This window comes from Micromys minutus (genome assembly GCF_963924665.1).
Source record: "Micromys minutus genome assembly, chromosome: 6".
NCBI lineage: Eukaryota > Metazoa > Chordata > Mammalia > Rodentia > Muridae > Micromys > Micromys minutus.
The window spans coordinates 21,902,464-21,926,931 of record NC_137975.1 but is presented as its reverse complement, the minus strand read 5'-3'; the positions used below and the strand labels follow the sequence as shown (position 1 = coordinate 21,926,931).

General features: G+C 37.2%; 1 protein-coding gene across 1 annotated transcript in view; it reads right to left on the bottom strand.

The window, feature by feature from the left end:
- THSD7B (thrombospondin type 1 domain containing 7B) overlaps nt 1-24,468 on the bottom strand; it is a gene marked incomplete at both ends in the record, with an annotated part of 731,038 nt that overhangs the window by 349,268 nt on the left and 357,302 nt on the right. The window contains one exon of the mRNA XM_080917661.1: nt 7,780-7,909. Coding sequence (XP_080773787.1) covers nt 7,780-7,909 — 130 coding nt within the window. The remainder of the gene's footprint in view (nt 1-7,779; nt 7,910-24,468) is intronic.

Below are 24,468 nucleotides of genomic sequence, written 5' to 3'. Positions count from 1 at the left end.
AGTTTATATTAAAAAAAAACAGGAAAAAGAAGTTCGGTATACACAGATCATCTTGTTAATTTACAACCATTTAAAAATAAATATAAAAAGAAAAAGAAAATATTTCTTCTGTTCTACCAAAACATAAATGTTTAACGTTTGAACATCTGAGATTTTAGGGTGCAAACTTTCACTCCTGGAGTTTGCTTCTGCTTTTTTGTTTATATGAAATTTCTAGGATTTAGATATAACCCTATTTTTTCCATCAGTCATAAAATGAAATGCAAAAGATTACTCCAGAGACAGGCCTTACCCCCAAGTTCATCTCGGGGAAGAGCATTGGATGTTACAGGATGAGATTTCAGGACTTGCTTTCCTCTGAGGAAATGGTCTCTGAGGAAGTCACCTGGCTTCTCTCTAGTTATCTTTTTCAAGTTAATAAAAGTGTCTATTTTTCTCACATGAAAGATGGCTTTTGTTCTTAAAAACATTTCTGTACTGTATTCCAGAAAACTCAAGAGCCAAAGTTTAACAGTGCCTTTCATTCTTCCAGTTACTGTGATTTTATATTCTGTTTCATATAAGCCAAGAACTCTGATTAAACAGGAGCTACATTACCCACTGGCCTACATTTTATGAGCTTCTTATAAATATATCACCAGTAAAGGAAAATATCATTGATCACCTGTAAGTGGCTTCTGTAATGAGAATGACTTCCATGTTTGAAAAACAGGAAACAAACAGAAAGCATGTCATGAGAAAATAAACAGCTATTAAATTCTACAGTAACAAATTCACTTCATATTTACATAGAGTTCTCCAATATAGTCACATCCACAATATCTAAGGTGGTGATGGGATCAGGTCCCACCTTTTGGATTATGATGTATTATTCATTTAGATTTATGTGTATTCCTTAAATGAAGTTTACACAGGTATCTCAGACCAACATGAAACCTGTTAGTGTGCTCTGTAGACAGAATGAGATGGAGGAAATCTGTAGAGTGACTTTAATAAGCTCTCAGGTTTGAGATTATAAACTATAATTTATTCAGAGTAAGTGACAGCCTGAGACTAGAACATTCTGGTTACTTGATCCTTGGCTCTTGGGTTACAGTCATTTCTGTATAAAGATTAATGTCATATTATTTTGGCAGTGTGGCAATTTCTTTTTAAATTTTATTTACATTTAAAATGTTATCCCCTTTCCTGATTTCCCCTCCATAACCCCCCTTTTCTATCTCCACCCTCCTGCTTCTATGGGAGGGGGTCGTACCCACCCATTCCCTCCTGTCTCTCCACCCTGACATACTCCTGCAGTGGAGCATCAAGGCCTTCTCTTCTTATTGATGCTCAACAAGGCTATGTTTTGTGACATGTGCAGCTGGAGCCATGGTCCCATTCATTTGTACTCTTTGGATAGTGGTTTAGTCCCTGGGAGCTCTGGTTGGTTGGTATTGTTGTTCTTATGGGGCTGCAAATCCCTCCAGCTCCTTCAATCATTTCTCTAACAACCGTTCTCAGTTCAATGGTCGGATGTGAGCTGTATTTGTCATGAGCTGGCAGAGACTCTTGGGAGAAAACTATATCAGGCTCCTGTCAGCATGTCCTTCTTAGCATCAGCTATGTTGTCTGGGTTTGGTTGTTGTAGATGGACTAGATCTCCAGGTAGGGCTGTTTGTGGATAGGCTTTGCTTCAGTCTCTGCATCCAACTTTGTCTCCTTATTTCCTCCTGTGAATATTTTTGTTACCCCTTATAAAAGGACTGAAGAATCTACACTTTGGTCTTCCTCAGTGAGTTTCATGTGGTCCGTGATTTCATCTTGGATAATCTGAGCACTTGTGCTTATCAAGTGAGTGCACACCATGTGTGCTTTTTTTGTGATTGTGGTACCCCACTCAGGATAATACCCTCTAGTTCCATCCATTTGCCTAAGAATTTCATGAAGTCATTGTTTTTAATAGCTGAGTAATACATCATTGGGAAAATGTACTACATTTTCTGTATCCATTCCACTATTGATGGACATCTGGGTTCTTTTCAGCTTCTGGATATTTTAAATCAGGATTCTGTGAACATGGTGAACATATGTTCTTGTTATATGCTGGAGTGTCTTTTGGGTATATGCCCAGGAGTGGTATAGCTGTGTCCTCAGGTATTACTATGTCCAATTTTCTGAGGAATTGCCAGACTAATTTCCAGAGTAGTTGTACTAGCTTGCAATATCACCAACAATGGAGGAGTGTTTCTCTTTGTCTACATCCTCTCCAGCATCTGCTGTCACCTGAATTTTTTATCTTAGCCATGTTAGCTGATGTAATTTTTTATTTGCTTTTCCCTGATGACTAAGGATGTTGAACATTTCTTTAGGTGCTTCTCAGACATTTGATATTCCTTGGTCGAGAATACTTTGTTTAGCTCTCTGTACCCCATTTTTAATAGGGTTATCTGATTCTCTGGGGTCTAACTTATTGAGTTCCTTGTATATATTGGATATTAGGGAAATTAGCCCCTCAATCTGATGTAGGATTGACAAAGAACTCTTTCCATTCTGTTGGTTGCTGTTTTGTTGTAATGACATTGTCCATTGCCTTACAAAAGCTCTGCAATTTCAAGAGGTCCCGTTTGTCTATTCTTGATCTTGAGCATAAAAGATTGGTGTTCTGTTCAGGAAGTTTACACCAGTGCCCATGTGTTTGAGGATCTTAATCAATTTCTCTTCTGTTAGTTTCAGTGTATCTGGTTTTATGTGGAGGTTCTTGATACACTTGGACTTGAGCTTCATACAGGGCAATAAAAATGTATCGATTTTCACTCTTCTATATGCCAAATTCCAGTTCGACCAGCGTCATTTATGAAAAATTCTATCTTTTTTTTCCACTGGATGGTTTTAGCGCCTTTGTCAAAGATCAAGTGACCATAGGTCTGTCAGTTCATTTCTGGGTCTTCAATTTTATTCCATTGATCTGTCTCTGTACCAATACCATACAGTTTTTATCACTATTGCTCTTTAATACAGCTTGAGATCAGGGATGAGGATTCTTGCAAACACTATCCTGGTTATTTTGTTATTTCAAATGCATCTGTAAATTGCTTTTTCTAATTATGAAAAATTAAGTTGGAAGTTTGATGGGGATTACATTGAATCTGTAGATTGCTCTTGACAAGATGGCCATTTTTACTATACTAATCCTGCCAATCCATTTGCATGAAACACCTTTCTATCTTCTAAAATCTTCAATTTTTATTATCAGAGACTTAAAGTTCTTGTAATACAGATCTTTCACTTGCTTGGGTAGAGTCACACCAAGGTATTTTATATTAATTGGGACTATTATGAAGGGTGTCATTTCCCTAATATTTTTCTCAGCCATTATAATTTTTGAGTAAAAAAAAGGCTACCAATTTGTTTGAGTTAATTTTATATCCAGCCACTTTCCTGAATTTGTATATCAGGTTTAGATCTCTGGTAGAATTTTTGGGATCACTTAAGTAAACTATCCTATCATCTGCAATTTGTGATATTTTGACTTCTTCCTTTCCCATTTGTATTTCATTTACTTCCTTTTGTTGCCTAATTGCTCTTGCTATGACTTGGAATACTATATTGAAAAGGTATGTAGAGAGTGAGGCATCCTTGACTAGTCCCTGATTTTAGTGGGATTGCTTTAAGTTTATCTCTGTTTGGTTTGATGTTGCCTACTGGTTTCCTGTATATTGCTTTTACTATGGTTAGGTATGAGCCTGAATTTCTGATTTTTGTAAGACTTTTAACATGAAGGGGTGTTGGATTTTGTAAATTGCTTTTTCAGCATCCAATGAGATGGTCGTGTGTTTTTTATCCTTTGAGTTTATTTAAATAGTGGATTAAGTTAATGGATTTTCATATATTGAACTATTCCTGCATCCCTAGAATAATACCTACTTGATCATGTTGGATGATTGTTTTGAATTGTTCTTGGATTCAATTTTTGAGAATTTTATTGACTATTTTTGTATCTATATTCATAAGGGAAATTGTTCTGAAGTTTTTTTTTCTTTATCATGTCTTTTTGTGGTTTAGGCACAAGCATAATTGTGACTTCATAGAAGGAGTTGGGTAATATTCCTTCTGTTTCTATTTTGTAGAATAGTTTGGAGGGTATTGGTATTAGGTCTTCTTTGAAGGTCTGATAGAATTCTGCAGTGAACCCATATGGTCCTGGGCTTTTTTCATTGGGAGACAATGAATTAGAGTTTCTATTTTTTTAGGATGTATGGGACTATTGGTTTATCTAATCCCGATCTAACTTTGGTACCTGGTATCTGTCTAGAAAATTGTCCATTTCCTCCAGATTTTTCAGTGTTGTTTATTACAGGCTTTTATGGTAGTTATCTCTTTCATTAGGTTAGGGGAGTTTTCTCTAATTTTGTTGAAGATATTTTAATTTTGGAATATTTGCTTTCTTCTATGCCTATTACTTTCAGGTTTGATCTTTTCATTGTGTCCTGAATTTCTTGGAAGTTTTGTTGTTGGGGCTTTTTGCATTTTGTATTTTTGGACTGTTGTTTCAATGTTTTCTATAGTATTTTTTTGCTCATGAAATTCTCTCTTTCATCTCTTATATTCTGTTGATGACTAATGATCTCATTCCTCAGCTTTCTTTCTCCAGGGTTGTCAGCCTTTGTGAATTATTTATTGTTTCTATTTCCATTTTTAAATCCTGGATAATTTTGTTCAATTCCTTCATCTGTCTGTTCATGTTTTCCTGTAATTCTTTAAGGAATGTTTGTGTTTCCTCTTTAAGTGCTTCTACCTGTTTTCCTGTGTTGTCCTTTGTTTCTTTAAGGGAGTTATTTAGGACCTTCTTACAGTTCTCTAACACCATCATGAGTTGTGTTTTTAAATCTTGATTTTCTGGTGTGTTGGATTATCCAGAACTTTCTGTGATGGGGGACCTGAATTCTGATGATGCCAAATGGCTTTGATTTCTGTTGCTTAAGTTCTTGAGCTTTCCTCTTGCTATCTACTTGTCTCTGGTTTAACTGTTCTTTCTGTTTCTAACAGTGTCCTGGTCCTCCTGTAAGTCTGTGTGTCAGCACTAGTTGGGGACCAGCTCTCTCCCAGCAGAGTCTGGGTAGAGAAAGCTCAGAGCCAGTTCCAGGTGTGGACAGAAACTGGAAGGATCCTGCTGCAAACTCCTCTGATTCAGTTGTCTTGAAGGCTCCAGGCAGTTTCCTTAGAGCAGTAGGGGTGGTCTCACCTGTGTTCTCAGATGTATCTGCACTCCTGTGAGATGGGCACTCTCCTGGTGGGGTCAGGTATGGAGTGCTCTGACACAGGGTCAGTTCTGGGTGTAGGCCAATGCCATAATTTTAATGTCATAATTTCCTGTTTAATCTCTAATTTAATGTTCTACATTTAGCAGGAAAACCTAGGTGGGCATTCCATTTCCATTATAATTTGGAGCATATGAACATGTGAACTTAACTCAGTTAAAAGAATAAACTAGAAGATAATAGTCAAAAAACAAAACAAAACACACGTAAACTTGTATATTTAGGATAAACTTTACACCAACTACCAGTGTAGAAGAAGCAAAATCTAATTGGAACCACAGTGACCAACATTACAAGATTTTTTTTTTTTACAGAGATCAGAGAGTTATGTTAATTTGGGCACAGTTTGGAGTGCACACCAGAAAGTAGATTCTCAATAAAGCAGAACTTATTTCTGGGGAAAGGGCAGGACGTAAATTGAAAAAAATTCAGTGAAGTGCTATCAAATAGCAAGAGTTGAGGTAATTCAAGTTCCATCAGGGGTTGCTGAGTTTTCTTCTTTGTCATGACTTTGGGTTCATTTAAATAGCTGATAATATTTTATTTGGTTGAATTTTTCACTTGGCTACTTTCTATATGTGTGATTTTCTGGACAGAGAAATTTCAATATTTGCTCAAAGCACATGAGGGTGATTAATGGCAGTGATTTCACAATGGCCCCATGGTTATGGCAGCAAAGAACAGTCTGGACCTGATCCCAGTGATTATCTACTTCCTGCCTGAACTGTCCATCAAATTGGGATGATGGTGTGAATCATTGACAGAACAATGGAATTGGACTTCTCAGTGGCACTTACATTGTAACGAAAATAAGCTGTCTTTGGAAAAGTAATGAGAGTACATTAGTCATGAATAAATTGTCCCTTGTGACTCACAGCTTTAAGACAAAGTTTCAAAAATTATCAGGATACAACATTAGATAATTTTCAAGAATATATTTTTGAGTGAGTTGGTAAAATTATATGATTTTTAAACCATGAGTTATTATCATAAATCAGTGACTTTATTTAAACTATGATTATCTGAAAGCAATGTTATCATTGAATTCTAAACTTTCAAATTCTAAATGAATGGAAGGTTAAGATGTAAAATTGGAACTTAAATATTGTTACATACAGTATTTTTCAATTTCTAAAAAAATAAGATAGAGAGAACATTAAAGGTTTAAGTGTTACCCCTGTTCTCTTATTAAAAAGAAAGGATTTGGGGATAGATATCATCAAAGATACATTGTATATGTGGATGAAATTTACCCAGAATAAATAAATACATTATTAAGAATATATGATTCCATGGATTAATAAACATATATCTGATTTGCTGTTTGAGACAGGATCTTATATACATATACACACAGGATGGTCTAGAATGCATATCCTCTTGTCTCAGCCTTTCAAGAGCCCGATTACAGGTGCATGCTGATATATCCTGCCTGATTTTTAATGGCTTGTTCAAAGCTCTAAGTTAAGAACAATAGAATGAGTATCTACCTCATAGTGTAGTGGAGTGTGTTTTGTGCTATTTGTGTTGTGTTTGCATATTTATATCTATGTGTCTGCATGTGTGTATCTAGATGTAACTGAATATATATGCATATATATTTATGTTTATGTGTGTGTATGTGTGTGTATCTGTCTATGTAAATGTATACCTATGTATTTGTGTGCATATGTATGTGAATGTACTGTGCAGATAAGGATGTGCTTATATGGTATTTGTGTATGCCTGTGGGGGAGATATATATGTGTATATATGTATTTTTATGCATTTCTCCGTGTGTGTCTATGTGCATTTGTATCTGTATATGTGTATATGTGTGTCTCTGTATGTCTGCATGCCTTTGTCCAAGTTTTCTTGTGTGTACATGTGTTTGTTTATTTTCATGTATGAATGTAAGTCTGAATATGTGTGCATTTGTATGTCTAGGTTTATATGTGTTTGTGGGTGTATATATGTGTGTATCTACATGTCTTTATGTATATATGTGCCTATTACCTATGTATTTTTGTTTATATGTGTTTTGTTTGGGTTGATGTATGCTTTTTTATATGTGTTTGTATATGATTGTGTGTGTCTGTCTGTATGTGCTTGTGTGTATATGTGTGTATGTATAGTATATGTTTGTGAGTAGGTGTGTGTGTGAGTATGTGTGTGTGTGTGTGTGTGTTTGTGTGTGTTTGTGATGTTCTTCAAAAAAGCTCATTCTATTTCTCTTTGGATCATTCTCCAGAAATCTGATTGCAGAAGAGGTAGCATTCCAGTAGCTCACTTACAACTAATCATGCTCCAGGTTTATTCTCTTTTAAATTAGGTATTTATATTCTTCATTTCTTATGAATACATTCTAGTAAAAGAGAAAATTACTGAATATTTAAAGGTATAAAATGTGACAACTTAAAGTTTTCACTAAGCAACCATACATGAAAGAAAATTAGGTACAATTATGTTCAGGTCTAATAATACAAAAGTAACTAATTACCGGTATGTAGGACACAATGAAATATCTTCACACTCTCTTTCTTCAAATAAGGTATCTGGGCACTCTTGACCTCCATTGGCTGCTTCTTGGATGATAATCCTGTATCGAGACTGTTTTATTGTTGTATTTCCTAAAGGAAATGAGAAATAAAATGATAGCCCCTGTTACATCAGTGCAGATCAAATCCAGGTAGCATCTGGAAGGAAAGTGAAAAAGAGTTCAGCTAAGCATATTTGTAAAGGGAAGCTAAGATGAAAGAAGCAAATGCTAGGAGCTAGTGCTCAATCTCTCTCCTGTGGGAAAAGCTCCATGCTGAGGCATTGTAAATTCAATTCTCTTTGCCGTCTTAATGCATTTTAATTTAAACATCTTTTAGAAGAAGATTGATGTAATTTTTATGTTTGGGTATGAGGGTTTTCCTGCATGCATGTCTATGAACCAAATGAATGCCTGGTGGGTGACTACAAAGGGTATCAAACACTTGGATCTCTAGTTGCACACAGCTGTGAGCTGCCATGTGGGTACTAATAATCAAACTTGACCATTTTTAAGATCTTCAACTGCTCTTAGCTATTGAGTCGTCTCTCCTGTTCGAAACATCTTTTATGTTTACATCAAACGTTTTAAGTGACATAAGAAGACCATATCATTTCCAGAGCGGTTGTACAAGCTTGCAATCCCACCAACAATAGAGTAGTATTCCTCTTTCTCCACATCATCTCCAGCATCTGCTGTCACCTGAGTTTTTGATCTTAGCCATTCTGAGTGGTATGAGGTGGAATCTCAGGGTTGTTTTGATTTGCATTTCCATGATGACTAAGGATGTTGAACATTTCTTTAGGTGCTTCTCAGCCATTCGATATTCCTCAGTTGAGAGTTTAGCTCTGTACTCCATTTTTAATAGGGTTATTTGGTTGTCTAGATTCTATCTTCTTGAGTTCTTTGTATATATTAGATATTAGCCCTCTATTGGATGTAGGATTGGTAAAGATCTTTCCCCAAATTATTCGTTGCCAGTCTGCCCTATTGACAGTGTCCTTTGCCTTGCAGAACCTTTGCAATTTTATAATGTCCCATTGGCCCATTGTTGATCTTAGAGCATAAGCCATTGGTGTTCTGTTCAGGAAAATTTCCCCTGTGACTATGTGTTCAAGAATATTCCCCACTTTCTCTTCTATTAGTTTCAGTGTATCTGGTTTTATGTAGAGGTTATTGATACACTTGGACTTCAGCTTTATGCAAAAAGATAAGAATGGATCAATTTGTATTCTTCTACATGCTGACCTCCAGTTAGAGAAGCACCATTTCTTTAAAATGCTATCTTTTTTACACTGGATGGTTTTAGCATCTTTGTCAAAGATCAAGTGACCATAGGTATGTGGGTTCATTTCTGGGTCTTCAGTTCTATACCATTATCTAACTGCATGTCTCTGTACCAATACCGTACAGTTTATCTTACTATTGCTCTGTAATACAGCCCCCCCACTCCATTCTTGGTTCTTCCATCACATCCACTTGTGCATTGATGCCTGAAAGCCTAAGAACCAGATGGCCCTGGCTTCAGTTGCAGGCCTGGGGACCCCCAAGGCAGCTCCAGCTGTCTGCAGGACCTCAGACTGTGTTCCCCCACCCCTGTATCAATGTCTTGTGGCTGCCCTAAGGCCCAACACCTGCTTGGCTATGGTTTGGGGTAAGTGCAGTCAAATTTCCCCTATCATGCCTCCTGAAGTGGCCTTGCCCTTTGGCAAAGCAGACCAAAGATCCTCCTTTACCTAAGACTTGTACTCCACAAAATTGGAAAATCTAAGTGAAATAAATAATTTTCTAACAGATACAAATTACCAAATCTAAATCAAGATCAGGTAAACTATATGAATACTCCTATAAAACCTCAGTAAATAGAAGCAGTCATTAAAAGTCTTCCAAAAAAGGCAATCACTGGGTAAAACCATGTTAGTGCAAAATTCTACTGGACATTCAAAAAGGAGTTAATCCCAACAATCCTCAGACTATTCAACAAAATAGAAACACAAGGAACACTGCCACAGTCACACTAATACCTAAACCACACAAAACTCAACAAAGAAAATTTCAGACTAATTTTCCTTATGAACACTAATGCAAAATTTTAATAGAATATATACAAAGCAAAACCAAAAACACACCAAAGATATCATCCACCACAATCAAGTAGACTTCATTCCAGGAATGCAGAGGTTGTTCAATATACAAAAATCTATCAACATAATCTATCATATAAACAAACTAAATGAAAATAATTCACATGATCATTTTCCTGGATGCTGAAAAGAAGTTTGAAAAAATAAAAAAATACCTCCATGATATAAGTCTTGGGGAAAAAAAAGAAATACTAGGTGCATACCTAAACATAATAAAGGCAATAAACAGCTTAGCCAATAGACAACACCAACTTAAATAGGGAGAAACTGAAAGCATTGACATTGGAATCATGTACAATTCAAGACTCCCAACTCTTTTCATAATTTTTTCAATATAGTTCTTGAAGTCCTAGCTAGAGTAATAAGACAGCAATGGGAAACAAATTGGAAAGGAAGAAGTCAATGAATCCACTATTTGCAGATAATAGGATAGTATACATATATGACCCCAAAAAAATTCTACCAGAGAACTCCTACAGCTGATATATACTGTCTGCAAAGTGGCTGGATACAAAATTAACTCAAAGAAATCAGCAACCCTCCTCTTCACAAGTGATAAATTGGCTGAAAAGTAAGAGAGGAAAGCAGTACCCTTCACAATAGCCACAAATAACAAAATATATTGGTGTAACTCTAATCAAGAAGGGAAGGACCTGTATGACAAAAAAAAAATCAAGTTTCTGAAGAAAGAAATCAAAGAAGATGTCAGAATATGGAAAGATCTCCTTGCTTATAGATTGATAGGACTAACATTGTGAAAATGGCCACTTTACCAAAAGCAGGGCACAGATTCAATGCAATTCCCAACAAAATTCCAACATATTTCTTCACAGATCTTGAAAAATCAATTCTAAACTTCAAATGGAAAAACAAACCCCCAGGATAGTTAAAATGATCCTGAACAATAAAAGATCTTCTGGAGGTACTGTACTATATAATAATAAAAACTGCATGGTATCAGTACAGAAACAGACAGGTAGAACAATGGAATTAAGTCAAAGATCCAGAAGTAAACCCACACACAATGGACACTTTATTTTTGGTCAAAAAGGGTACATTATACAATAGAAAAGGAAGAGAATCTCCAACCACTGCTGTTGGACTGGATTTCTGCATGCAGAAAATGTAAATAGATCAATATTTATCATCCTGCATAAAACTCAATTTCCAATGGATCAAATACCTCAAAATAAAACTAGATATACTAAATCTACTAGAACAGAAAAGAATACCCTTGACCTTATTGGTATAGGAGACAACTTCCTGAAGAGAACAGTAAGCTCAGGCACTAAGATCCAGAATTGATAAATGAGACCAGCTGAAACTAAAATGTTTCTGTAAGTCAAAGGACACCATCATTAGGACAAAATGACAGCCTTCAGATTGAGAAAGGCTATTCACTATCCCTACATCTGACAGAAGGTCAATCTTCAAATATAAATAAAGAACTCAAGAAGCTAGACACCAAGAATCCAATAAAAAAAAATATGGGTAACAAAGATAAACAGAATTCTCAATGGAGGAATCTTGAATGGCCAAGAAGCACCTAACAAGTCAACATTTGTTGATAAAAATAAACTTAATTATCATAAAAATGCAAATTAAAGACTCTGAGAATCCATCTTAAACCCATCAGAATAATTAAGATAAAAACTCAAATGACAGCACAACAGTCCTCCAATGCTTGTGGGAGTGCAAATTTGTACAACCATCCTGGAAACCAATTTGGTGGTTTCTCAAAATATTGGGAATAGTTATACTTCGGGACCCAGCTCTATCACTCCCATGTTTATATTCAAAAGATGCTCTACCATCTCAAAAAGACACTTGCTCAACTATGTTCATAACAACTGTATTTGTTATATTCCCAAACTGGAAACAATCTAGATGTCTGTCAACTGAAGAATTGATGCAGAAAATGTGGTATATCTACAGACTGAAATACTACTCAACCATTAAAAATGGGACATCTTGAATTTCACAAGCAAATTGATGAAACTAGAAAATGTTATCCTGAGTGGGATAACCCAGAACCAAAAGGACATGCACAGTATATATTCACTTATAAATGGATATTACCCATAAAGTACAGGAAAACCAAAGTACAGACCTAAAGAAGCCAAATAGCAAGAAGGGCCCAAGATAGGATGGTTGAATCTTTCTCAGAAGGGGAAACAAAGTAGATATCACAGGTTGATAGAAGGCAGGAGCTGGGTAGAAGAGGAGGTAGAAAGGGGAGTGTGGCAGTGTGAGGGAAATCATTTGTAGGGAGAGCAGAGAAAGATTGGCTAGCAGGGAACAATATCTAGGATATACCATAGACTTAGGATGGGCTAAGGCCTCAGAAGTCTATGGAGGTAACTCTGAGATTCAGAGCAGTGGGGAAATATGGATCCTGAATTAGCTACTTCCTATAGCCAGGCCAGACTCCCAGTGGAAGGATAAGAACAGCAACCCACCTACAAAACCTTTTAACCAAAATGTGTATTGCCTACATGATGTGTAGCTAAAAAGGTAGAGACTAAGGGACTGGCCAACCAATGACTGCCACAAGTTAAGATCCATCCCATTGTCAAGAACCAATTCCTCACACTATTAATGAGTTTGTTATGCATGCAGACAGGAACCTAATATAACTGTCCTCTGAGAAGCTCCACCCATCAGCCAATGGAAATAGATGCAGAGACTCACACCCAAACATTAAATGGAGTTCAGGTAGTCATACAAAGTATTTGGGGGAAAGAATGAGGGATCAGAAGAAGACAGGGACTCCAGAGGAAGACAGACATAAACTAAGTCACACAGAGTCAACTAACCTTGACCCTTGTTGGCTCCCAGGGCTGGAATCACTAACCAAAGACCAAGCATGGGCTGGACCTAGATCTCCTGCACATATGTAGCAGATGAGCAGCTTGCTTTACTTGAGGATTCCTCTAACAACTGGGGCAGTTTTTCCTAAGCCTGTTGCCTGCCTGCCTGTGTTTCCTACATGCTAAATGAACAGCCTTGTCTGGCCTCAGTGGAAGAGGATGCCTCTAATCTGTAGTGTCTTGATGTACAGGAGAGGGCTAGTGTGCGTGGGTTTATCACCCAGAGGGGGACTTCCCCTTCAAAAGAGAAGGGAAAGGAGGAATGGAAGGAAAACTTGTGTAAGCTGGGACTAGGAGGATTTTAAAGTGAACAGATAAATAAATATTAAAAAGTTAATCATTCTAATATTGTCTGATTTATAGGTATTAGTTTATTGGGTTATTTAGTATTTATAATCAACATACTTGGAGAAGAAAAATACCACCAGAAGAGGACAAAGTATTGCTTACTTCAAATTTTTGCTGAGAGGTATTATTAGGAACCTCAACAGACAGATAGCAGTGTTCCCTTGGACATGTCACTCAGTGCAGTGTTCAGATGCCCTCTGCATCCACCACAAATGTCTACTAGGATTCAGTATTAAGCAATGAGTTCAATTGCTATAATCAAGGCACAACACCAGCACTAGATTTGCAGAGAGGATTCTAGTCTAATGGAAATTACAATGAAACCAGAAGAAGAGGAGCCAGATATAAGCACAGTAGTTAAAAGCCATGTGCAGAGTGAGTAGGGTCGGGAGACAGAGAAAGCATTTGTTTTTGCCTTAGGAAACAAAAGGTAGTGTGAGGAATTTACCAAGGATATCACGGTGCCTTTGATGAAAAGTGTGTGTGTGTGTGTGTGCGTGTGTGTGTGTGTGTTAGCAGTCATTGCAAGTGGGGACAGCATAGCAGAAACAGAGAATGCAGAAGGGACACATCTAGGAGACAAAGGAATTAATTGGTAGATATGGGACAGGTAATAGACCTAACCAAGTTAATAAGCTGATTTTTAGAAAGCCAGGAAACTAAATGGAGCAAAACAAAAGGACAAAGAGAATATTTGTAGCAATTATGTATGGATATGGATTTTTTTATTAAATCATTAATATGTAAAGACTTACAGAAGAAATCAACTGACCCATAACTCCTCTACAACTGCCTCCTTCATCAGATGGACTGCTTTTCATAATTCTGCTCTCACATTTAATTTGTGGGGGCTTCCAAATCATATGCTCTTGTCCATACTTCCTGATGTCTGAGCTCTAACGTTACGTTATGGCTTTCTGCTGTAACTGATGGAAATTTGAAATATCACTAATTTTCCATTTTTATATTTGCTTATATATTTGCATGCCTTTAGTGTACTTAGTCATTCAGTAACTAATAGTTCATATCAGCTCCACTTCTGGCCCTTCTATCTGTGTAGTCTCCACCCTTTACAATCCTCCTGGCTCAGTGGATATTCTTTTCAATTGCCATCCCCTTACAATAGTTAGGTGTTGGCTCCACATAGCAAGTGCTCCATTTATTACTTCTACACTCTCTGACAAGTTATCTCTGTTTTCTACAAATGGGTTTTGCTCTCCCATTTAAGGACAATACTTTTCATTTATTCTTGAAAATAATTGGTCACTTAAATATCTATTCTAGAAGCTGCCCCAGCTGGGGAGCCATCCCATATTCAGCCACCAAACCCAGTCACTATTGTTGATGCCAAGAAGTCCATGCTGACAGAAGCCTGATATGGATGCCTCCTAAGAGCATTAGCCAGAGCCTTACTGATACAGATGAAGATGCTTTCAGCTAATCATCAGACAGGGACCCCAATGGAGGAGTCAGAGAAAGAACTGAAGGAACTGAAGTGGTTACAAACTAATAGGAAAAACAACAATATTAACCAGCTGGACACCCGCAGAACTTACAGGGACTAAACTACCAACCAAAGAGTACACATGGGAGGAGACCCATGGCTCTAGCTGCATATGTGACAGAGGATGACATTGTCTGGCATCCGTTGGAGAAGCCCTTGGTCCTGTGCAGGCTCATTTCCCCAGTATAGGGGAATGCTAGGGTGTTGATCTGGAAGTGGATGGGTGGAAGGGGGAGCATCCTCATAGAACCAGGAGGAGGGGGAATGGGAAATGAGGGTTACTGGAAAAGAGCATAACATTTGAAATGGAAATGCATAATTTATCCAATAAAAAATAAAAATCTGTTCCCATCTTTTCTGGAACATTCAGATATGAGGGACAGTTATAGCACTGGAACATGTTATGACTTTAAGGCAGAAGTGGAGATGCACAGGATCTTCACCAGTTATTCTCCGGACTCCATATTGTCCCTGTATAACCTAATGTATATACAGGGACCCAGCTAATCATGTCAGAATGCCATCCAACCAACACATTACACACTGGCCAGTTTGAAGTTTGTCTAACAGAGATGGTCACATAATATGTGAAAAGTTAAAGGCAGTAAGATAAAAGAGATCATAGTAATTATTCTACTAGACATCTTCCTCCAAGCCACCGTTCTCCTGCCATCTCCCTCTCCAGCTGAAAGCCATCATCCTTATAGATCCTCACGGGCACTTGTCTCTGGCTGTGGACTTGGATTACATTAACTGCATCCTTCATTATCATTGTGCAGTCTCCAGAATGACATTAGCATGGGTATAAATCTTTTGTTCAAGATAGCACTGTCTAAAGTCCCCTTCATTAAAATGTTCCCCACCAGGGGATTCCAAAGTTCTAAGAGGAGATGTTACTATCAAGCAAAGCAATTGGTATGATCACCCCTCCCAGGCATGTTATAGAAGAGAGAAGAAATGTGAATGCTTTGAGCAGCCTCCATTCATGGTTTGACACAAGGCAAGGCAAGGTAAGCCAAATTGAAGATGCTCTTACAAAATAGCACCAGACAAAGCCTTCCTTCTCCACTGACTACACAGAAAGATGATTTCTGGGTAGCAGGCATGGAAGTAGATATGGTGGTTTGCATATAGGAGATACCTAGAGATTATTTATACATATATAACAGAAAGCTCTCAGGAAATGTCCATAAGTTTAATGTCAGAAATATTCTTAGTATTTTGCATATACTGTCTTATTTTATTATTATAACTCCCAAGACAGAAATTAGTATGATTAATACAATATCATTGTTATCATTATTTTCATTTTATAAATAGTAAATAGATAGTGGTAGATGAAAACAGTTTCTCAAGATTACTTTATACAATTAGACTGCCTTACACAGGTATCAAGGCATCTTCTATTAAAAGAGGGAACACTACAGAGGAAAGAGTACTAACCACAGCTCATGGTTTCATGTTCCTTTTCAAATAGTTCTTCAGCTGCCCACCTATCTACAGAAGGCTTAAATGTCAGTAATATGAGTGATATTTCCTACCTCATTAGGCCTATGAAAAATAACAATAAATTAAAGTGCTCATTTGCAAACATAAACAATTGCTTAAGAATGATTATGGCTAACAAACAATTCATTTAAATTCAGTTTTGATTTATGCATATTCTGTCATCACTAAGCCATCAGGGATAATTATGTTTAAGTTATTAATTATAGTGGGAAGAAGTAACATTTAGAAAAGATGACAATTTAAAGATTGGAATTATATTTAACATAGAAAATACGTGAGTGGGCTCCAAACACTAAGGGATATTTATAGAGTCACAGTGGGGGCCTGTAGTAACAACTCCCAGCATAAACAACAACACCATCAAAAGAAATAAGCATATATAATTTCACAGGGTGAATGTTCATCTGGGTAAACTGGAGTACATTACACTGAATTTAATGCCATAAGCTTCGCTCATTGAAGCCGGATTGTTATTCGAATAGAATTGTCAAGAAAAGATAGACATTACGTTTATAACTGGTTGAACATGCTAATGTGGATTCGGAACATGCATGGTAGAGTGGGGGTGAAGATGTATGACTCAGCACTGTAGATGATCACACACAGTGGGCTCCTAGAGATCAAAGCTATATACAAAACTACAAGATCATCACCTATTAGCCATGCAGGATAATTCTTGCAATGCTTTCTGTAGTATTCTGATTTTCCCAACGGCAACTAATGCCCTCTCTTGTCCCTCAAATATCCCAGTTGTTGATAGACCTCAAGAATTGCAGCATGCTTCATGTCACTGATGTTCCTCCAACCATGTGACCTTGAACCCTTCCTTTCCTGTCTATTCCCCTTTACAGAGACAGTGTAGCATCCCAAGAAGTAGGAGGAGCGAGAATGGGATGGGGGGGGGGGGAAGGGTCTGGAGAGGAAACCAGAAAAATGGATAACATTTTAAATGTAAATAAATAAAATATCCAGTTAAAATTAAATAAAAAAATTAAAAAGGGAAGAAGCTGCTAATTACTCTCTACCCATCTGGAAGCAAAACTCATGATTCCAGTGATACTTTAAGATTCACATTTTCATAAGCATCCATGCTGAACTTCCTCTTAGTGGGAGCTACCCCTCTACAGCCCCATTCACTACTAGAATTCAGCTCTTTCCTTTGACTCTAAGTTCCTCTGTGTAGTGCTTTGAATATACTTCATTTGTGGTAAGTGGCACTACTAGGAGGTGTGGGTTTGAGGAAGTGTGTCAATGTGTTGATAGGTTTTGAGGGCTACTAATGCTCAAGTTCCACCCAGTGTGGGCAAGCCCCTCCTCCTGTCAGCTCGTGGAAGACAGTCTCCCCCTGACTGCCTTTGGATCAAGATAAGATGCACAACACTTAGCTCCTATAGTACCATGCCTGCCTGAATGCTGCCATGTTTTCTACCATGATGCTGATGATGAATTGCACACCAGGGTCTGTAAGCCAGCCCCAATTAAATGCTTTCCTTTACAAGAGTTGCCTTGGTCATGGTGTTTCTTCACAGCAATAAAATCCTAACCAGGAGACCCTGGTTGTAAAACTGGAAAAAAAAATCTTGCTCTTTATTGATGTGAAGGTTTCATGAGATATTTCATGACATATAAAGTATATGCACACTACCAGAATGGTGACTTTTTAAATGTAATTTTAGTTCATAAGAGAAAAAGATAAGAGGAAAGAAAACAAAGTGAATAAAATATTCCAGCAATGAATTATCTGTAGTTTTCTAAAAGGTAAAGAGAATTTACAAGCTTATCTGCTTTCCATCTTGTGTGTTTGCAGAAGAGACCATGAATGGCGTCTCTCTACCTCATGTTCCCACAGAGTTTAGCCTTCCGCTTTCAATGAAGAGGAAGAGATGGGATGATCAGCACCATGTTTGTTTAGGGAAGTCTTTATTAATGCTGCTATCTTGTCTTAAATTGTAATAGTTTTTGGTTTATTTTTACAAGTGCCTCAGTTTGCATAGATAATTTGACTACTCACACAAACACCATCATCAGTGCCACCTATTTGAATCTAATATAACTAATATAAAATAATATATAATACAATATATTATTGTATGGTATACAGATACAAACACATACACACATACAAATTTTGTTTCTTCTGAAGCCCAGGATTTCATTTTAAGAGTTTGTGAAAGACACTCTACATTGCTGTTCCTCAAATTATTTACTGGATCTGGTAACTGGCCCACTGGCCATTTTTACTTTTTTGCCACTGTATTTTATTTGTGCTAACAGCTCACCCATTTAGCAAGTACTATTTGATGTCTGTAAAATATTTTTTTATGAATCAGTTACTAAAAACTAAAAAGAAAAGGAAGTGAATTTTAGATGTGTGCTTTGGATAGAAGTGTCCCACATAAATGCTACATGGGAAAGAGAACCAACAGCCTACCAACAGAGTGCATGAGTGTGAAGGCAAGAAGCTCACACTAGGCTTGTCAAGGAGCTTGCTTTTTAGTCATGGTTGTAGAAAATGACTGTAGTGCCTGGTAAGGCAGCATGTGTCTTCTCGTTTCATCACAAGTGATCTACATTCTCTCTTCTGATTAATAAACCAGAGAAGGCTTCTCTCCCACTTCATCACAGCTTGTGAAGCTGTCAGAGTTGGCTTCCTCCATAGAAAATGAGCAAAGACAGGGATTTAGTTCCAGCCCCTCTCCCATTTAAGTAACAGATTACCAGGAGACTTGAGATCTCAGAGGGAAGCACTTAGCACACACAGTGTTGTCGTTATTGATAAATATTTACCAGGCATCTCTCTGTGGGTCACTCAGCTGGAGTCTGTGTAAAAAACTAAAATATACACACATACATTTTGAATTTTTACTTTTGCAGCAGAAGAGAAGCTCAATGGGCAGATAACAAGGCAAAAGTTCTCTATGAAAACTTTTATAGAAGTTTTATATGAGTTTAGAAATGATAAGATAAACTCTATTTATTTTCCAAAGGCCACCAGCGTTGTATTCCCTCTTTCTTCAAGGAGAAATGAAAGTATAGGTAGTTTTTTTTTTTAAATGTGTTGTTACAGAATTGCTGCATGTAGAAAGTTTTTCTTATAGTTCCTTTGTATTTATCTTAGTATTAGATACTCAGAACAGGTACATCAAGGACAGGCTTGAACAACCTCAAGATGCACAGGTAGCCAAAGGCCCATCTATGCATGGATGGAATTAAGCAAGCTTGCCAAGCACTTCTGCCAAACATTTTTGAAATGTTGGAAACAGGCCTTAGCCTATCCATGTATTTCTTTCACTTTGAAATATTGCCTGAAAAAAAACATATTCTATACTCTTAAATTTCATAATCATAATTCACTTTGCAAGAGAAACTAAATTCAATGGAGCTGGCAACAGACAAGACCTCTGGGCTGTGGTGTCTAATCCCAGTTCATTACTGAGTTGCTAGATGACCTTGGGCAATGCACTTAGCATCTCAGAGCTTCAATTTTCTTACTTGTCCTGTGTGGGTAATACTGCCTCGCCAATTCACAGGGCAGCTGTTAGGAATGCCTGATTAAATGAAATTTAAAGCATCTTGCAAATGTGAGAAAAATCAACCTGTGAGCTCAAATGCTTTCTGAATAAGATTTTCACATATACTTCAGAGGGAGCCATTCCTGTTTACCTTTGCATAAATTATGTAAGATAAGAGTCAAGACAAATAAACATTTTCTCTCTTTGTTGAGTGCCATATACTTGATAAAGCCTGAGCACCAATTTGAAAGGTCCTGGGGCTTCCTCTATTTGCTTCTACTTCATATTTCTGTCCACTGCTGCTCCTTTTTATCATTCTTTTACACTATATCCTGACCACACTTTTACCTTCCTTCATTCCTCCCAACACTTTCCTTCCCCAACAACCTGCCCCCATCTGCTTCACCATTTCCCTGAAAAAAGAGAAAACACCTTCCAGGGATATTTATCAAACATGGAATAACAAGATATACTAAGACTAGGCACGAACCCTCTCAACAAAACAGGGCGTGGCAACCCAGCAGAAGGAAAAGGGTCCCAAGAGCAGGATAAAGAGTGAGAGAGACACCCCAGCTCACACAGTTAGAAGTACCACATAAACAACACTTCTGCTCTCAAAGCACCTATAGTTTAAAGAACATGCCCCTATCGAGTAGTGACCGTTTTTGAGCTTGATCTTTCTCCATCATCTCCCACCCATGCCTCCTCTCAAAGTTTCCTTCTCTCACCTAGTCACCAAACCTAGCTGCATATTAGAATCTCAAGACATATTTTTTCCAAATCTCCTCACTCAACAGTACAAATAGTTGAATGTCTGTGTGCAGCCAACAAATTGTCATATTAACAACAAGCAAAGTTTTCAGGGTGAGAGTAGCTGATTTTGCACACATCCAGCAAAGTTCTCTCTTCACTCAACATGTCAAACAGGAAGCCGAATATAAAATATGGTTAGCTAAGCCATGGTGACAAAAACATTGAGTAAATCATTGAAGCTTTTAACACATCTAAAATTACAACCTGCCCTCCAGCCAAGGACGTTGTAATGGGTATAATTAGAAATGAATACTTGAAACCAGGCAGTTAACAATGCAGTTTATACCAATGTGTTTCACTTTTCTGTTTTCTTGTCAACATGTGCTAACGTGACAGGAATTCTTCATCCTGTGACCCTGTCCTGACCTCCCTTCATCTAGATGATAAGGGGATGAGTGGCCACCTGTTATTGGGGTGCTAATGTGTTGTACTCTATCAGCATTAAGACCAAAACACTATGTTGCGCTGCATACAATAGGGTGATGGAGGACTTGATGCCCTCTGGAACAGGAACTAAAGATACTGTCAACACATCATCCAGGGATACCAGTGTACACATCTCTTTGTTAAAACTCTTTACAATGATTCACAAAGTCCTGTACCATTAATGCTTTATATCCTAGAGGGCAGAAAGGGATGCTATTTATGTGTAAGACACTATTAAAGGATGGATGGCATGCAATGATGCTTCTTGGTCATAGAAGAAGGAAAACTATAGCTCAGAGAGGTGTAGGTAGTAGGAAGCTCTGAACAATCTAACTCTAATTTTATCCATTTTCCTCACAGGAGGGTAAAGTGGATTGCATGACCATTTGCTTTAATGAAGTTTACTGTGCCTGAAATCTATCATTAGCCATTGGAGATCAGCTTTATATATCATGGATTTTCCATTCCTCTTCCAGGATATGTATATGTATATAAACTGGTCTGCTGAACGCAAGGTATCAGGGATAACATGGACATTGAACATTAGTCATAAAAGTATGGTTTCCTTCTTTTTTGGGAGATAATACCAGAAAAAGTTAATCAAAACATTGAAGTTTTTCATTTTCTACCACAGGTTTTATTGGACGGTAAACAAAGACTCTTCACACACATATGCATATAATATGCTCTTATTGAATTTTAGTTATTTTTGTAGCAACTAATAAAGTATTGGTATTTGAAATTCTTTACTTTGGGAAATTATCTTTTAGTGCCTTAAGGGGAAGGAATACCTCATTAATAATACTCTGAAGCATAATAATTAGGCATGGGACAAAATCCTGTCATGAAAACCTAAAATGTTTCAAAATCTGAAAGTTTGTGAGTACCGAAGTGATGTCACAAGTAGGAAATGTTATAGCATAAATGTATGTATGTATGTATGTATGTATGTATGTATGTATGTATGTATGTATCATCTATCTATCAAATCAATCTACCTACCATTCATCTATCATCTGTTTATTTCTTTTTTCTTTTTTATTGGATATATTCTTTACTTACATTTCAAATTTTATCTCCTGGTTTCCCCACTGGAATCCCCTTATTCTATCCCCCTCATCCTGCCTCTATAAAAGTGTTCTCACACCCATCCACTCCCTCCCATCTTTCTACCCTGGCAGTCCCCAATATTGGTATATTGAGCCTTCACAAGACCAAGAACCTCTTTTCTCTATGAGGCCTGATAAGGCCGTCCTCTGCTACATATGCTGCTGAAACCATGGGTTCCTCCAAATGTACTCTTTGGTTCGTGGTTTAGTCTCTGAGAGCTCTGGGGGTTCTGGTTTGTTAATATTATTATTCTTCCTTTAAGGTTAAAAACTCTTTCATCTCTTTCAGTCCTTTTTTTAAATTCCTCCACTGGGGACCCCATTCTCAATCCAATGCTTGGTTGAGAGCATTTGATTCTGTATTTCTTAAGCTCTGGCAGATACTCTCAGCTTTATCAGGCACCTGCCAGTACTTCATGGCATCCACAATATTGTCTGCGTTTGGCGATTGTAATTGTGATGGATCCCCAGAGGGAACTGTAAGCTGGTACAACCATTCTGGAAATCAGTCTGGCGATTTTTCAGAAAATTGGACATAGTACTACCTGAGGACCCAACTATACCTCTCCTGAGCATATATCCAAAAGATGCTCCAACATATAACAGGGATACATGCTCCACTATGTTCATAGCAACCTTGTTGGTAATAGACAGAAGCTGGAAAGTATCCAGATGTTTTTCAACAGAGAAATGGATATAGAAAATTTGGTACATTTGCATAATGGAGTACCTCTCAGCTATTAAAAAATAATGACTTTATAAAATTCTTACCCAACATACAATCCACAGACCACATGAAGCTCAAGAAGTTGGAAGACTGAAGAGTGAATGTTTCAGTCCTTTTTAAAATGGGGAACAAAATAGTCACAGGAGGAAATACAGAGACAAAGTTTTTTTTTTTTTTTAAATATCTTATTCACAGTTTCCCTTTTGTCCTCTCCTCCCAGGTTCCCTTTTCTTCTTCCTCCCATCTTCTGCTTTTTTTTAGAAAGGGGCAAGTCTCCCATGGATATTAACAAGCCACAGCATATCAAGTGGTAGTAAGACTACGTATCATTTCTCCTATTAAGCATGGAAACCCCAGGAGGAGGAAAGGGTTCCAAATGCATGCAAAAAAGTCAAAGAATAAGTCTGTTCCCACTCATGGGAATATCACAAGGATACCAAGCTAAAATCTATTCAACCATACTATATATGTTCAGAGGGACTACATCAGTCCTATATAGGCTCCCTTTTTGGTGGTTCAGTCACTGTGAGCTTCTCTGAGACCAGTTTAGTTGATTCTGTGGATTTTTATTGGCATAAAATTAGACAGGTTGATCAATAGAATAGAAGCAAAGACACAGGAGTAAATCTACATACCTATCGACACTTACTTGACTTTTGACAAAGAAGCCAAAACTATACAATAGAAACAATAAAGCAATTTCAACAAATGGCACTAGCCTAACTGGATGGATGTCAGCATGCAGAAGAATGAAAATACATCTATATCTATCATTCTGCACAAAACTCAGATCCAAGTGGATCAAAAGCCTCAACATAATACCAGATACAATGAACTAGATTGACAAGAGGGACATAGCCTTGATACATTGGCACAGGAGACAGCTCCTGAACAGAAGACCCATCTCATAGGTTCTAAGACCAACAATAAATAAAGGGGACCTCCCAAAACTGAAAAGCTTCTGTAAGGCAAAAGACACTATTAATGGGACAAAATGACAGTTTACAGATTGATAAAAGATCTTAACCAATCCTATATCTGACAAAGAGTTGATATCCAAACCATATGTAGAACTTATAAAACTAGATATCAAGAAACTTAATAATCTAAATAAAAATGAACTACAGATATAAGCATAGAATTCTCAAGAGGAGTCTAAAGTGGCAGAAGATCAAAAAAAGAAATGTTCAACACTATTACTCACCTTGATCTTTATTAAGACCTACATTTACCACTCCTGGGCATATAAACAAAGGGTCATAACACAAGAATACTTGCATAATTACATAATTCATCTCAGCTTTATGACTAATAGCCAGAAACTGGAAATAAACTCCCCTTTTGAGTGTTTAACTGAATAAGACTCACCTAGTCTTGTTGTAGTATTTAAAATCCAATAGGCAATCTCATAAATGATTGTTGGTTAAGATGGTGATGGAACAAAAACTATGAATGTCCACTCAGTCACTAACAACATACATTTTCATTGATACAAAAGAGAGATATTAGTTTATATCAAGAGACATCCTTGTAAAAACCCTTTTGACAGAGAAACTATAACTCAGGATGTATTTGTTTTTAATTAATTTCATGTATGTTTCTTTCTTGTTTTATAAACTGTAAAGCGTATTAAAAAAAAAGAAACCCAGTGATGACCACAAACATCAGAAATTATCATGAAATGGGTAAGT